We start from the raw sequence: 15,000 nt of genomic DNA on the forward strand, positions 1-15,000 counted from the left end.
ATTTTCTGCAGCTCACTAAATTAAGGCTTATGTTCAGTACTGCTAGCACCTACTCTGTTTATGTGTTGATTTCAAAGCCCTTTACCTAGGAACATATCAATACAAATAGGGAAACAGGAACATGAGGAGGTGAAGACCAAAGTCAAACAAAAGGTGAAAGGAAAAGTCCGAGACAGAACCCTGTTTCCCAGCCAATTTTTATCTAAATAGCTCATGTTGCTTTTCCAATGTGAAATCACAATGAGAGACTGGCAGGCAAAAATGATGGCAGCTTAGATTTATTTGTGAGACAGCAGGAACCATCCTCTCAATTTCCAGCTGAGGCAACAGCTATATGAAAAACGGGGAACATTTGCCTGTTGGACATCCTCTATATGTCAAACTCCCATTTTACTTTCCAGAAGAACATAGGTGTGAAAGCAGATGTGCTGGCCAAGTTGACTTGGAGGCATTCAAATCTGGGTCTCTCCTTAACGAGTACCGAGTAGCCTCAATTCCCTTGAACATTTTAGCCTGCTCTGAATACCAGAGCCATTCTGCATCTTGAAATGATTTAAATTATTTTCTACTGAGTCAAGTGAAACATTTTGCTTTCTTCCAGCCCTAAACTTAACATGGACTCTTAAATGGCTGCCAGATAAAATCACAGAAAGACTTCTAAAAATGTAGATCTCGGGATATAATGCTAGTCCACAATATGATTAGGGATTAAGGGGAAGAAAAGGCTTTGGATCCTATGAGCAAACCATACCATGCTGTTATTATCATATTCAGCTTCAAAGAAATAATTTTGTTAATTCCAACATTTACTATTGCAGACTAACCAACAATAAGATGCAGAGCTTTACTGGATGCCTTTAAGAGAAAATCCATTTTCTTAGTGATAGTCCACGTTTTGTATCACAAAGTAAGAGAGATTCATGAATAACTGGCTTGTGAATTTTTGTATTAAACTTCAATGACTTTGACCCAAAAAACTTTATGCCTGATGTAGTTTTAAAATTCATCAGCTAAATTCTCATAAATGACACATCAACACACTAGAATATTTAAAAACTTTCAGCTAACTTTTAATTTATTGAAAAACTTTAAGAATTTTAATCTTATGAACTTCATTAAATCCGTTTTCCCTGTAACCTAATTTTTGAATAAGTCTTTTTATGAGGAAAGGCAGGAAATCAAATTTCAGAAAGAAATTATAATACTGTTAAATTCCATTAACATTGTTAAAAAAAATCAAAAACCCCACTTCCAACAGTGAACACATAACCACTGGATTATCAAGTTAATTCTAAAACAATACATACACAGAGAGTAAGTACAAGTTCACTAAGCCCTTTCTGGAAGTACAAATGAAAGCAGTAAAAAGTAGTCAGCATCCAGGACAACTTGGTTCTTTTCTGTTCTGTGTAGGATGGATGTAGGTTACAGATGCATCCTTATGGGTGAGTACACAGGGTAACAGATATCAGTGATTCATCAGTTTAGGTTATCGAGCAAGCATCAGATGGCAACAAGAGTTACAAGTTACCACAGAGGATCTTTATTTGAACTAGTGATCTAGAAATAGACAGCTTCCCATCTCATTGTCATTTTTCTGAATCATCCACTTTCTTGATAATACCACTTTCTATTTTAAGCCCCTCATTTTTCCTGGTGTTTTGTGTTGTTCTTGATTAAAATCAGCCTTTTCCACGGCATTTTGGCTAAGTCAGCTGCCTAAGCAAAGCACATGCAGTACTGCAGTATACTTAAGAAAGACGAATCAAGGTCAGTGGATATGTCCATTGTGTACAAATTCCTCTGGATCATTAGCAAAACTCTCACATAGTTAGGTGGTCTACACCACAAAATTTTTCAGCATTATTCACCAAAAAACACACTATTGTTTGAAACGGCTCTTTTTAAATCAGTTTTGTGTTTTGCAACAAAATTAGAGAACAAAGCTACAGTGAAGCAAGAACTTGTTTCAAGACGATAAATGCATCTTAACACATGGATTTGAATAATTCATAGCTCACTAGTACAAGCACTTGCAATTATTGCTGCATCATCTTTACATGATCAAAACAGCAAAAAAGTTACATCACTATAGCTTGCAACATTTCTTACGAGAAAATATTTTAATGAAAAATCTCATTTGAAGCTTATGAGGGACTCATGGTACAGAAAAAATCAAAAAGAAAAAAAGTGAAATCCCTCCTGTAAAATCTAGTGGAAAAAACCCCCATGCTTCTCATCTGTTATCCCAAGCCCTCTGATTTTGGAATAAGGGGTTACATTCTTATCAGCATGTTTTCAGATCCACAGTACATTTTTCTGTACTTACCAGTTAAAACAAAAATCTGAAAAAACTTTAAACCATTGTATATATGTTTCTACTACAGGCATGTGTGTCAGAGACAGAGAGAGAAGGCAGAGTTATAAATATTAAGTGTTTCTATCCTTAGGCAATGCTAAAGTTTAGACAAGAGGTAATTCTCTTGACAAGTTTTATGGAAGATAAATGCTTTCTGACTCAAATACGTTTTATAAGATTTACAAGACGCTGACAGTAATGCCTAATGCATTTCATTTCGTAAATCTACAGTCTGAAGCTGGGCTGGGTGTCCCAGAGGAACTGGTCTCACACACTGTCTTTTTCACTGCTCTGCCACATGGGCAATTCTAGCCCGGAGTGAGATATTGCCACTTAACAGTTCTTTAGTACCTATGTTGAACAAATAAGAGGCCTTGATTCAGCTGCTCCTGTACGCGAGCCCACAGAGTAATTGAAATTAATTGCCACCTTTCCAGACAGACTGAGAACCATAAGGGCAAGGCAGAAAATAAGGCTATTTCAGATCAAGGAAATGCCTCGCTAAGTCAAAATTAAAGACACATTCCAGTGGCACCAGAGAGTTGCTAAAGCTTCCTTTGCAACTGTTTGTGACTCACAGTTTTGGGGCACGGTCTTTCTTCTCAAGTTCGTTTCAGTCAGGAGGATATTTTGGTGTCAGGGCTTATCAGATTTTCACCACCTCTTAAAATGCATTCTGAAATGGTAAAAAACAGTGCCCAAATCTAGATTTTACTAATGCTTGACATGTACCCTTTGGGCTGAAGGGAAAAGTCATTTGCAGTAGGGCACAAATTGGCAACAGAGGTTGCAGAAAAAAGGTTACGTGGAAATTACACATTTTTCTGCTTCAACTTAATCTATAATAAAACCGGTAATTTATCAGGGAAAATAGAGACAAACTGGTAGCACAAATGACATGTCATAATAGTCATACTATGACAAGGGACAGATTGCCCTTCTGAGAATAGATTATGAATAGACATTATGAGTCCCACAAAATGTTTGCAATCAAAAGTGTTAAGTGTGCAAATGAACTTAATGTTCTATAATGTCTGTAATAAAACTGAATAAAAAAAATTCCAGGAATTAACTGCCATTTTAAGTCATAAGAGCAACTGGGACTTGAATAGCTATTACATGCTTTTAATGTACCTCAAGACATTAACTTATTAATATGCACTAGATCTAGGTGAGGCAGTAACCTGCAATCACTCCTGCAGAGGGGAAAATAGAGGTAGAGAGGCTCAGTGGTTTTCTCAAGGTCAAAGACAACAAAACAACTTCTGGCTTCCAGACCCTTACTGAGGGAGAGCTCATTTTTCTCTGGCAAGCTTGTGGCTCATTGGCAAAGTAGTGATTTCAACTATCAGTGTTAGACAACCTGAGTTATAGAGACCTTATCCGTGTAAGGAAAAAATCCAGATTGCTAGAGGAAGGGGATATTTCAGCCTTTCATTCTTTGTTCCTGTCCACACTTACAGATCTGGTGGAGAGAAGAGTTGTGAGGTCTAATAAAAGTTTACTGGGCAAAATGTGGATTTGACACAAACTGGTTATGGATTCAGTGTGTATCAATGGAGCTTAAATGGCCTTGAAGAGCTTTCACTGCAGCAGGACCAAAGAAACTAGACACAAGGAAGAAAAGGAAAAATTCCTGAAGGAAAAGAAAAAATTTAAACCAGAAACCTGTACTTGTCTAGATAATCCTTATTAAAAAAACCCACTAGTCTAAATAATGCCCCAAATTAACAGCTTTGGCAACATGGCAATTATTCTGTAAAATTGTAGGATTCTTTTGAGATAATGTCTGAGATTAGCAAAAAAACCCAAAAAAAACCCTGCTAATGAACCTTAGCATTCCCCAGAAGGTGCCTCAGAGACTTGACAGGCTCTCTTATCTCCTCAAGATTATTGACCCAACAGCAGTGACCCAGTACATTGTTATCTTGGAAGCAACTGTAAAGTTCATACAGGAAACTAGGGTGTCATTGCATATCCTATGCATGCAACAGATGTTAGCACACTCCCAAATTTTAAACAGAGGGAAGTAGATCTAGGATCTTTGCTGTTTTAACAGGCCCTCAAGAGTTCTGGGCTGAAGTGTACAATGATAAATATTGCAGTGTAATTTCTCTTGGGTTTAATGCAGATTTTATACAATTAAGGGAAAATAACTACTGTAAAAAATAGTGCAAAACATTGGCATTTGGTACAAATAATCCCCTCCCAAGTTAAATAAATATATTTTAAAAATCTGCACAAACATTCAAGAAAATGTAGCAAATTTACCTAGATCACAATGTGTCTTGAAAAAGCAATTTAAGAATTTAACAGCAAGCGTTAGCTCCACAGACATGTATATGGTTTGAAATGGTTTGAAATACTTTTACCTGTAAGTACTATAAAAAACAATTGGTCTTGCAGAGGAAACGGTCATCCCCTATTTTCTCCCTTTTGAATGCAGAAGTTATTGATTTGTTTTGACAAGGAGCACAACTGAAGTACTCAATAAATTAATCCATGATTGAAATAACAGTTCATCAACACAAAAAGGCTATGAAAAATCAACTGCCTGCAACACCATGAACTAGGATTCCTATTAATTTTAAATGTGAAATATCAGTGCTATAACCTTTTCTTATTTTCTTCTGCAATGGAAGGCAATTGCTTCACATTGGGAAATGAATCCTACCTTATTCAGTTTTTAACAAGCAGCAGAGTTTCAGCTTCAAATTAATAGTTATGTACAAACAGCATCACCTTCTTTAAATCAGTTAAATGTATTTTTAGACAAAAGCATGATGGATGACTAGAAATTGGAACATTCATTGCTGAGGGGCAACAGATGCCACAATGAAGTCATACTCTGAGAGATGTCCCTGAGCTCAGGATAACAAAGTGCCTTCTGTGCACAGTGTGAGCCAGACAGTAAGATATCCAACCTAAGTGGGGGATGGCCTGGGCAGTGTAGCCCCAAAGGAGCCTTTGGGATACAACAGCTACCCCTCTGTGCCTGGTGCATTGAGCTTTGGGGAGATGCAGATGCACCTGATTAGCCACGCTGGCAATGTGAGAGGTAAATGGGTAGTCACTGGGTATGGTGTGGAGAGGCAATGTGGATGCTCTTTCTAACTCTACCTCTACAGTTCTTTTACTGACGGGAATAGGAATCTCCTTTATAGTCCCAGCAGTTTTTCCCCAGCTGAGAATTCCCCCATGCTGTAGAAACTAAATCTGCACCCCTTACCTCATGATGTAATCACTATTCCGGTACTGAAATAAGATGGCAGTGTGGGACGGCCTCTGGTCTCCTGACAGATTTTCAGGCAGTAAGGAAAATTTGCCCTCAATAATCCAATTATTTTAAACTATGCAATATAATGAAGGTAACATTATCACAAAGAGGTATTGGGGTAAATAATTAAACATTTTGCCTTTTAGACCAAATATTTTATCTTCCTGTGTAAGAGCAGGATGATCTGATGCTCCTAGAACAAGCTGGCTACAAAGCTGCCCTTGGTACTAAATAAAACATGTCATTTTTTTTTGACTACCTTTCCTCTTCTGGGACTTCCTCAGTTTTCCACTATGAGACGAAATAAATTTTCCAAAGCTTGCTGATCTTTCACTCTATGAGGACAGCTTGCATTTATACAACATGCTTCACTTAGTCAGACTATTTGGAGCAGCATTCAGAGATACTCACAAGTGACAGTAAAAAAAAACAGCCCCAAAGTGGGGGCTGATCAAATGTGCTACTCTCCTTCAGATGCAAATGGCTAAGAAGGCAGCTGCTGTGGAATGGGTTAAATAGTTATTTTAAGATCAAACATATAATTTAATTTAAATGAATTGAAATAATTTAAATACTGTATTAAACCCCCTCTAAGTGACTTGTAGTAATTCCACAGAGATTGTTTCGAGCTAATTGCTAATACTATTCAGGTGCTGTGCTTGAGTGGCACATTGCATTATTAATGCTCTTTTATGAATCTTCCACTTCCTTTCCTTGCATATAGCAATCCTAGACACAACTGGAGCTCTGCAGTTATGCACTCCATAGTATATATTGGAAGCCAGGCATGTCCTATTAAAACTTCAGCACTGACTGTATTATCTGCTTCCTTGAACAGGACATTGGGGTTCAGGAAATTTGGTCTTTATCTCCTTTCTGCCACAAACTTGTCAAACAAGCCTGGAAAGGCTCTTCCCCTGTTTCTCTTTCTCCAGGAATGACTCTGCCCTGAAGTTGTTAGACCTCAGAGGATACACCTCATTCAAGTACTATGAACGTAACTCAAGTGATGACATAGATACCAGGGTTAGCAGAAAACGGTGCACATCCAGATGTAATTTTAAAAGTTGATCCATTACCTTTCTAGCCTGTGCATGGTCATGGCTAGTGTTTTGTTCAGTTCCTCTATCATCCGGCACCCTGAAGGGTGAATGGGCAACGTGCTGGACCCAGAAGGAAGGTGCTGGCTGTGGCTGCCGTACTGGAGCTGGTGCTGGTGAGCTGCTAACTGGGATGGCAGGACAGTGTGATGCTGTTGAGTCAAAGGCTGCTGGGAGCTCTTCTGCGTGGAATAGGATGAGAGAGAGAGGTCTGGCCCCCCTAAAGGCATGCAAATCATGACTTTCTTTGGAGGTAGTGGAGGTGACAGTTTAACTGGCATACAAGGCAGTTTCACAGGAGCGCCAGGATCTAAAACAAAAGAAAGAGAGCCCTGGTGTTAATTTTCATGTCAGTAAGATGGAGATCAGAGTATCAGCCTGGGTGAGCAGCTACTGAGGTTGCTAGTCAACACAGGAGTGTGCACCCCTCCCCTGTTGCGACAGATGACTCTGCACACCGTACACTCAGTGTGGTCTTCAGAAAAAATATTGTTGTTTTGCAGTGCTTCAGTCTCACAGAAAACATCCCAGGGCTGTGCACGCCCCTCAGCAAACACGTTAAGCAATGCTTAACAAGGCTTGCGGCACGCTTTGACGCTTTAAAGCCCAAATCCTCCAAAATAGCCCTGCGAGGTAAGCATATCTTCCACTCAACAGACAGGGAGAGAGCAATTTGGTGCCTGAAGTTACAGCATGACTCACCACCGTCACTGACAGAGCAAAAGCTCAGGGATTCATGATCCTTCTCAGGCATTGCAGTGCAATTACTACAAGTCACGCTTCTTACAGCTTTGTAATGTGCAAAACATCTGGTGTTAAAAATTACATTATAGGGCAAGTGAGAAATAAGGTTCAAATACTAAACAGGAGAGGTTTGGAAAAATGAAGGGTATATGAGGAAAAAGATATAGAGGGCAGCAGATTTTTAGGACTCATGTATTTTTTTTACAGAAGACTTGGTAGGCACTTTTCTCTGGACTCATTCACTGAATTTTACCTTTTTAAGTCTAGGCATGTTCACTAAACCCCATAGTTGACCAGCCAGGCAAAGACTTCCCTGACTTCAATGAGAAATCAATGAGAGGTCCACCTAAAAACCTCTCTTCCAGAACTCAACTGCAGGATGGAGACTTTTGGAGTTGCACTGTGAAATATTTTGAGAAGGGAAAAGAAGTAACATGAGGGCTTGTAGTTGCCAAGATGGGTGGGAGAAATGCTCACAACACATGCTAAGAGCAAAGGAGAGAGCATATATGTACACCTTGAGCTGCAACTGTAAGTTTATCTCTTTGGAGCAAGGCCAGGCCCTTTCCAGACTTTAATACTGAAGACATTTGGCTTTGCAATGTAATTCTGTGGGCAAGGTTTGCATGATTTTTGGTCTCTTGCTGCTTCAGTCCACTCTTCTTGCTGTAACATGGCCAATGAATTGCAGGGCCAGAATCTTCTTTTGACCCAAGAAAGCCTGCTGCTCTCCAGGTTCCAAAAGTTATCACCCTCCTCAGTGCAATCAGATTTCAAAAGTCCTTTTCCAGATGGTTCTTCTTAGTATTAACTATCCTTGCCCTCGCCCCCTTTATTCTTTCCTCCTTCACACCCTATTCTGGATATTGCCTGTACTACCATCCATATCTAATAGCCAGGGTGCACAGGGGTGAATAGGAGGACTTCCAACCACTAACACTTCTAGAAAATGATTGAGGATCATAAGGTGACCATGCATAGAGCCAAATTCAGATAAACCTTTTGATTTATTTTAGTGCTAGTCACAGCTTCATTGGATCCGCAGTATCCACTTAATACTAGTGTTTTTGCTGGACTAGGAACAACACATTGAGAGTAAGTTTTCCCTTTCTTCAGAGTGTTTATAGGCTAACAACATAGAGGAATCAAAGGGAGTGCAAAGATGAAATACGTTGTGCTGGTTTTGGCTGGGGTAGAGTTAATTTTCTTAATTAACCTTAGGATGGATAGGGCTGGATTTTGGATTTGTGCTGAACACAGGGTTGATAATACAGAGACCTTCTTGTTGTTGCTGGGCAGTCTTGACACAGAGTTTTTCTGCTTTACTGCCACGCTGGCAAGGAGACTGCAGTTGCATGGTAAGTTAGGAGGAAACACAGGCAGGACAAGTGACTCTAACTGACCAAAGGGATATTCCATATGACATGCTCAGTACATAAAATGGGGAGAAGGAGGATGAAGGCTGAATGTCTGGAGTGATCACGTTTGTCTTCCTAAGCAACCGTTACATGTGACAGGGGCCTTGCTCTCCTGGAGATGGCTGAAAACTTGCCTGCCTATGGGAAGCAGTGAATGATTTCCTTGTTTTACTCTGCTTGCATGCATGGCTTTTGCTTTTGCTGTTAAACTGTCTTTATCTCAACCCATGAGTTTTCTGGTTTTTACCCTTCCAATTCTCCCCCTGATCCCACTGGTGGGCGAGTGAGCAAGCAGCTGCGTGGGGCTTGGCTGTTGGCTGGGGTTAAACCACGACACAGAAGCATGGAGGAAAAAGTGGCCTTTCCACATTGCAGAATGGGAGAGTTATAGAGAGCAGAATCCAAGTCTTTGCCTTCAAGGTAATATCAAATCCACTTGGCATGCTGTCTCTTGCAGGCAAAAATTCTTCTGATGGTTCCATCAAGGCTGAAATATAACTCATGGATTTGCCAAAGCAGTACAAAGAAAACACTTCCAGGATTTTCTATTCAAGCACACAAAGCTCTTCTTACATATATGTTCTTTGTATATATTACCTCTTGGTATCCTGCATAAAAGAACACACCTCTTCAATAAAATGTAATTAACAGAAAGATAAAAGAGTAAATTGTATAGAGCCCTGAGAATAAGGTTCCTATGGGATTTGTAGTAACAAAGTGGACTTTTTCTTATATTTGTGCTTCAGGCAATTTTACTTCTAGAGCTCTTACTGAATTACAAAGACTACACTGAGATCTGCATTTCCATTTTGACAAACGCAGCTTTGATGGTTGGTTTAAGATCCTTTTTTGCAGTATCTCAATTAAAGTCTTCATTTGACAGTGCCTGTGCCTGGATGCCCCATTACTCTGTGGCAGTCATACTTAACGGTGGATTCAAAAAGATCCCAACTGCAGGCATCTCTTGCTTTTGACAAAAGAATAACTGAAAGTATTCTGGGTTTGCTGCCTTTTTGGATCTTGAAGATCAGAGCAATATTTTATGTTGAGAGTGAGCATGACATGTCAAATAGTTCAAGTATAAACCAAACAGAAATCCTTCCTTCTTCCTTCTAAAATATAATGAAAATTTATTTTCACACAATCATTCATTTAGTAGAGTTGTGACACAGGCACTGCAGCTCTGGAGTTGTATGGGAGAACAAGTCTAGCTTAATTATCCCAAGTAGCCATACATTCCATCATGAATCAGATGTGCACACTCTGGTTTCCACTCTTCATAACAAAGGTATGGACCTTTAGTTTCCACTTAAAATTAAATAAATACTTCACATCAACATGTTTTCAGTGGTTACCAGTGCTGAGTGACTCCACTGGACACCTGACAAAAATCCTGCACATTATTTTTAATGTCTTTATTCAGACTGTTTTACACCCAGGTTCTTGAGCCTGAATATGGTCCTAATACCAAAACAGATCCTTGAAAATGAACCAGAGTCATTAAATCTACTTGTCTGCCCTTCACCTTCAGGAGAATTCTATCTGTTTTTAAAAAATGGTTAAAAGGAGGATGACCACAATGGGAGGAGAGTTTAATCCATTCCCTTGGAAACGTAACAGTGTATCTTCACCAACATGAGTAATGCAGACTTTGGCACTGCAAGTTTTACTATGTGGACAGATCAGTGAACAAGTGAGGGGTGGAAACAGTTATTGTCTCCAGCATGGAATATCCATGGTCATCTGTAGATGAATAAGAAGCTGGACAGGGAAAATATGAACAAGGAATCTTGATAAGTGTCTTCTCAGCAGAACAATACCAGAGGCTTAAATCATTGAACAAAGCACTCTTAACAGAAAAGAAGAAAATTGTGTGAAGCCAGATGTACAAGTCTGATTAATCTCTTTCAGCTGAGGTTCTCCATACTCAAGAGAATAATGAGCAATTTTGTAAGATGTTGGTTCCCAGTGGGGTTGTGACCACTCAACACTGTGTAATAACTTGTATGCTAGAATTGATCAAAAAGATGATAGACATCAACTTCCCCACTTTTGATGACAATAAATTACTTAAAAGATAGTTGTGGATGTCACAATATTTGCTACACATCAGACCTTTGACTAGCAGGGCAGCTCTTACCCCTTCCTCACAGATCATTTTTCTAACAGCTACAGTTGCTGCATTTCCTTTGTTGTTTTCAGGAGATAGATAAACACACGTTTATTTGTTGCACAGGTGTGCTCATGTATGGTTCTTCTCATGTGTTTGTGGTACACTTGAGCTGAACACCAAGCACACTGAGTCTGATGCTTCTAGTCACTGAAGATGGCTGGAGAGTTGGTTGGCACATGCTGCAGATACAACTGCTGCAGACAAGGTTCTAGGAAGTTCTGAATGTGTGGTAGCAAATGTTGCTCTAGCAGGGCTGGTAGAAAAGCTCATTAAAATCTTCAAATTCTGCCCCAGCTCAACTACCGCATGGAGAAAGAGGACATGCCTGAGAATCCTGGGCTTGTGGTAGAGCTGGTTGTGTTTGCTATACTGCCAGAGGCACAAAAGCTCTTTCTTGACTCCTTGCCAAATATAAGCCAGCATTGTACCCTGAGGGCAAGGAAAGGCAAAAGACTCCTAGGTGGTACAAGTAGAAACACAGCCAGGAGATCAAAGGATTATTCTTCCTCTATTCAGCACTCCTTAGACTGTATCTAGACTACTCTGCAAGCTTAGGATGCCCCAGGAAAGATATCAAAAACCCAAAATGAGCTGGGCACAGGGCCACTGCAATGGTTGAGGGCTAGAGCACCTGAGGGACTGGGCCTTGCTCAGCTTGGAGAAAAGACAGTTTGCAGGGGGAATACCTACCAGCAGCTTTCCAGTCCCTATGAGGAGGTTATCAGTAAAGTGGAGCCAGACTTTTCACAGTGGTGCATGGTGGGAGGAAGAGACGCAGTGGACAAAAAGTGAAACAAAAGAGGTTCAAGACTGGATTATAAGGAAAATGTTTCCCCACCACGAGAAGAGTCAAATAGTGGAGCAGGTTTGCTCAGATAGGTTGTGCAGCTGGCATCCTTTGGAGTTTTCAAGACCCAGCGTGACATAGCCTGAGCAACCTGGTCTGATCCCATACCTGGCCCTGCTTTGAGCAGGAGGTTGGATTAAAGACCTGCTGAGGTTCCTTCCCAGCTGAATGACCTTATACTGTGACCTTTGCTGGACTATATACAACTACAAGTAATACAATTTGTCATAACACTAATGAGTTACTCTTTAAATTCCATCCAAATTATTAATTCTGTAAAGCAACATGCAAGAAAAGAAAACCAGTGCAAAAACCAGTGTGGCCTACTGAGGGAGTTCTACAGTGGACATGGAGTGATGTCCCTGATATTTGCTGGCAGCATTTGGACAAGCAGCTTTTACTTTTTCAGGTCTTCTCCCCAGTAATCACTTGTGCCTAAACAGCGGGAGTCACTTTTCTTATTTCAATGAGTTTTTGAGTAGATTCATAAGGACAAGTTAAAAACTGTTCTCAAAGATTTGCCATGCATCTCTTGCTGACTACAGCAAGATCTGCAGCATGTCTTCATAGAGGATTTGAGACAGAAATTCTTTACTGTTCTTCTGTATCACTTATGCATCCAGGGTTCAAGTTGAATTTGGAGAACAAAAGCATGGCATGCTTAGCCTAAAGGGTTGAAAAGTATAGCTCTGTGTGAATTCCTGTGCAAGGCCTTGAAGAGGGTTTCAAAGACGAGAAGGTTTCCTGATGCTGGTATGTGCTACGTACTCCCCTACAGGTAGCAGCACAGAGAGGAAGTATGAGAGAGCAACTGCATCAGAGTCCAGTTTCTCATGAGAACCTGGGGAAGGAGAGCTGCTTTTGCTCAGTTCCTTCTCCTTCAAGCACACAGTGAGAGAATTGTAACCTCTCTTTATGAACATAGCCTGTCAGAGCAGGCAGCTGGAGGTAACGCCACAGTGGAGGAAGCTTGTAGATTATTTACAAGGGCTTATTTACAGAGGAGTCTTCTGACACACATGTGACTATTGTGCTATAAGATACTGCAGAGAGTATTTACAGGATAAATTTTATTTGCAAATACTTTTATAAAGCTGTCACTAACAACCAGTTGTGTTGTGGCAATGCAGCAGAACCCCAGGCATTCACGTTCTCAAACCTCATTCTTGGCTTCTCTGCACTATCAAAAGTAACTTTTGAGGACCTAATATTTCCTACTCTGCTAAATGTTTGCCTCTAATTATGAATTAGTTTTGACTCTACATAGACATAACTAGAAAGCACAATCTCAGAACTAAAAATGTGCAATGTGTCTCTTCAAAATCTTAACTGAAGAAAGCAAGAGAATGCAAAAGACTTTTCAAAGCTTAAATGCAATAGTAAAGTCGCCAGATACAACCAAAGCTACACCCTACTCAAATATTAGACTAAATTTGGGCTCAAAGACACTCAGATGTTGCTGGGGTTCCATGTTAGTGGTATATATTTTGTTTTCTGAAGTTTTAGGGGACTTTATGGGTTACTGGCAACTCAGTTGGAAAATAAAACTAATTTCAGAAAACATTATCTATGCTGGTGAGCATCAACAGCTTAATGAATCAAGATCAAAGGCAGCTTTACATCACCAGAGTCTATCAAATCAGATGTGACGAGTCTTATCACTTTTGGCCATTAAAGATTTTACGATAATCTTGGGACCTTATCCCAGCACCCCAATTAAATTTGGTCTCAGGTGATTATTTCAGCTTGTCTTACATTTTCAGTAAAGGAAACTGTAAGTGTTGTTCTAAATGCCTGGGTTCTGCATGTGGATATCGGAGAAATAAACCAGCAAAAGAAATTCTGTCCATGAACACTGTCTAATAATAATAATAATCATATCTAAAAACCAGTATAAGACTCACTGGAAGGTGACTGGCCAGCAGGAAATGCAGAGCAGTGAAACAAATATCAAAACAGCTAAGGTTCATGTTTTTCTCCTAGGGTTGCCTATCTTCTAAGGCTGTGTGGGCACTTCCACACCCTGTGCTGTGACAGGGACATTCCCAGTGGAGGCAGCATCATCAAGACCACAGGAGACGGTGTGAGGCAAAGCACTGAGCATCTTCTGCAGCAGTGGTGGCACCACTCCCAGTGGCTGCTCTGCAGTCTGCTCTTGGCTCTGGCTCTGTTTCTATATTGTCCCATCCCCACAGTACCTCAGCCTTGAGAAGAAGCATGCCAAGGTTGTGTGATTTATATTTGCTAGAGGCAAATCTCTTTTCCTTTCACCTTTAAAAGGGATTTTTTCTTTTCATTTTCCCCATGATTAAATATGCTCTTACGTGTTTATTTAGGCCTGCTCTTTTATGTGCATTTATTATCAATTGAAAGGCCAATCTTTATCTTGGCACAGGTGGATAGATATTTGAGACGGTTCAAAATGCATTCAGAGGTAAGGAATGTTTCTTTTCAATTTCTAAAACACGTATTAAGCCCTTAATCAAACTCTGCAAGTCAGTTTTCATGACTTTATTGAAGAACTTTGGGATAAGTTCACAGCAAGAGGTGGTCAGACTCAAAGCAAACTTTTCTTTCCTCAACATTTCTATTTAAAATATTTCTCCTTTTTTTTTCCCACTTCTGACCATGCTTGTAGTAATTCATTGGCCTGTATAAAGCATGTTTTCCTGAAATAAATACACTTATGTACAAATACACATATATATATTTAAAGAGAAGTGGAGTTGCTTCTGTGTTTTCACTGTGTACCTGAACCCTTCACCGGATCACATCTCTCACATTCTTCTTGAACAGACCTACCAGACCATTAAACCACTGTCACTCTGCACTAGCCATGCTTAGGATTTCTTAATTTGTCCTTCAACCTTTTCACAAATTCTTCAGTAGAAAAATATGTATGCAACAAGAACAGAAAAAAAATGCACCTCAAATGCCAGAATCCAGATTTTGCTTGTTTTCTCACATACAAGCTGAGGATGTCTCTGGAGTAATTAGTAAAAGAATAGCATTAATTCTGCTTCTCACTGATGAGGATGCTTCATTAGGATTGATTGCTCATTTCCAGAGATTGTAAATGGCT

At 39.8% G+C, this 15,000-nt stretch overlaps 1 protein-coding gene across 1 annotated transcript in view; it reads right to left on the bottom strand.

Annotated features, from left to right (window-relative positions):
- PHACTR1 (phosphatase and actin regulator 1) overlaps positions 1-15,000 on the bottom strand; it is an 80,223-nt gene that overhangs the window by 53,656 nt on the left and 11,567 nt on the right. The window contains exon 4 of the mRNA XM_008922294.3: positions 6,716-7,046. Within this exon, the coding sequence (XP_008920542.1) occupies positions 6,716-7,046 (331 nt within the window). The remainder of the gene's footprint in view (positions 1-6,715; positions 7,047-15,000) is intronic.

Source organism: Manacus vitellinus, unplaced genomic scaffold, assembly GCF_001715985.3.
Source record: "Manacus vitellinus isolate BGI_N305 unplaced genomic scaffold, ASM171598v3 scaffold_39_pilon, whole genome shotgun sequence".
Classification (NCBI taxonomy): domain Eukaryota; kingdom Metazoa; phylum Chordata; class Aves; order Passeriformes; family Pipridae; genus Manacus; species Manacus vitellinus.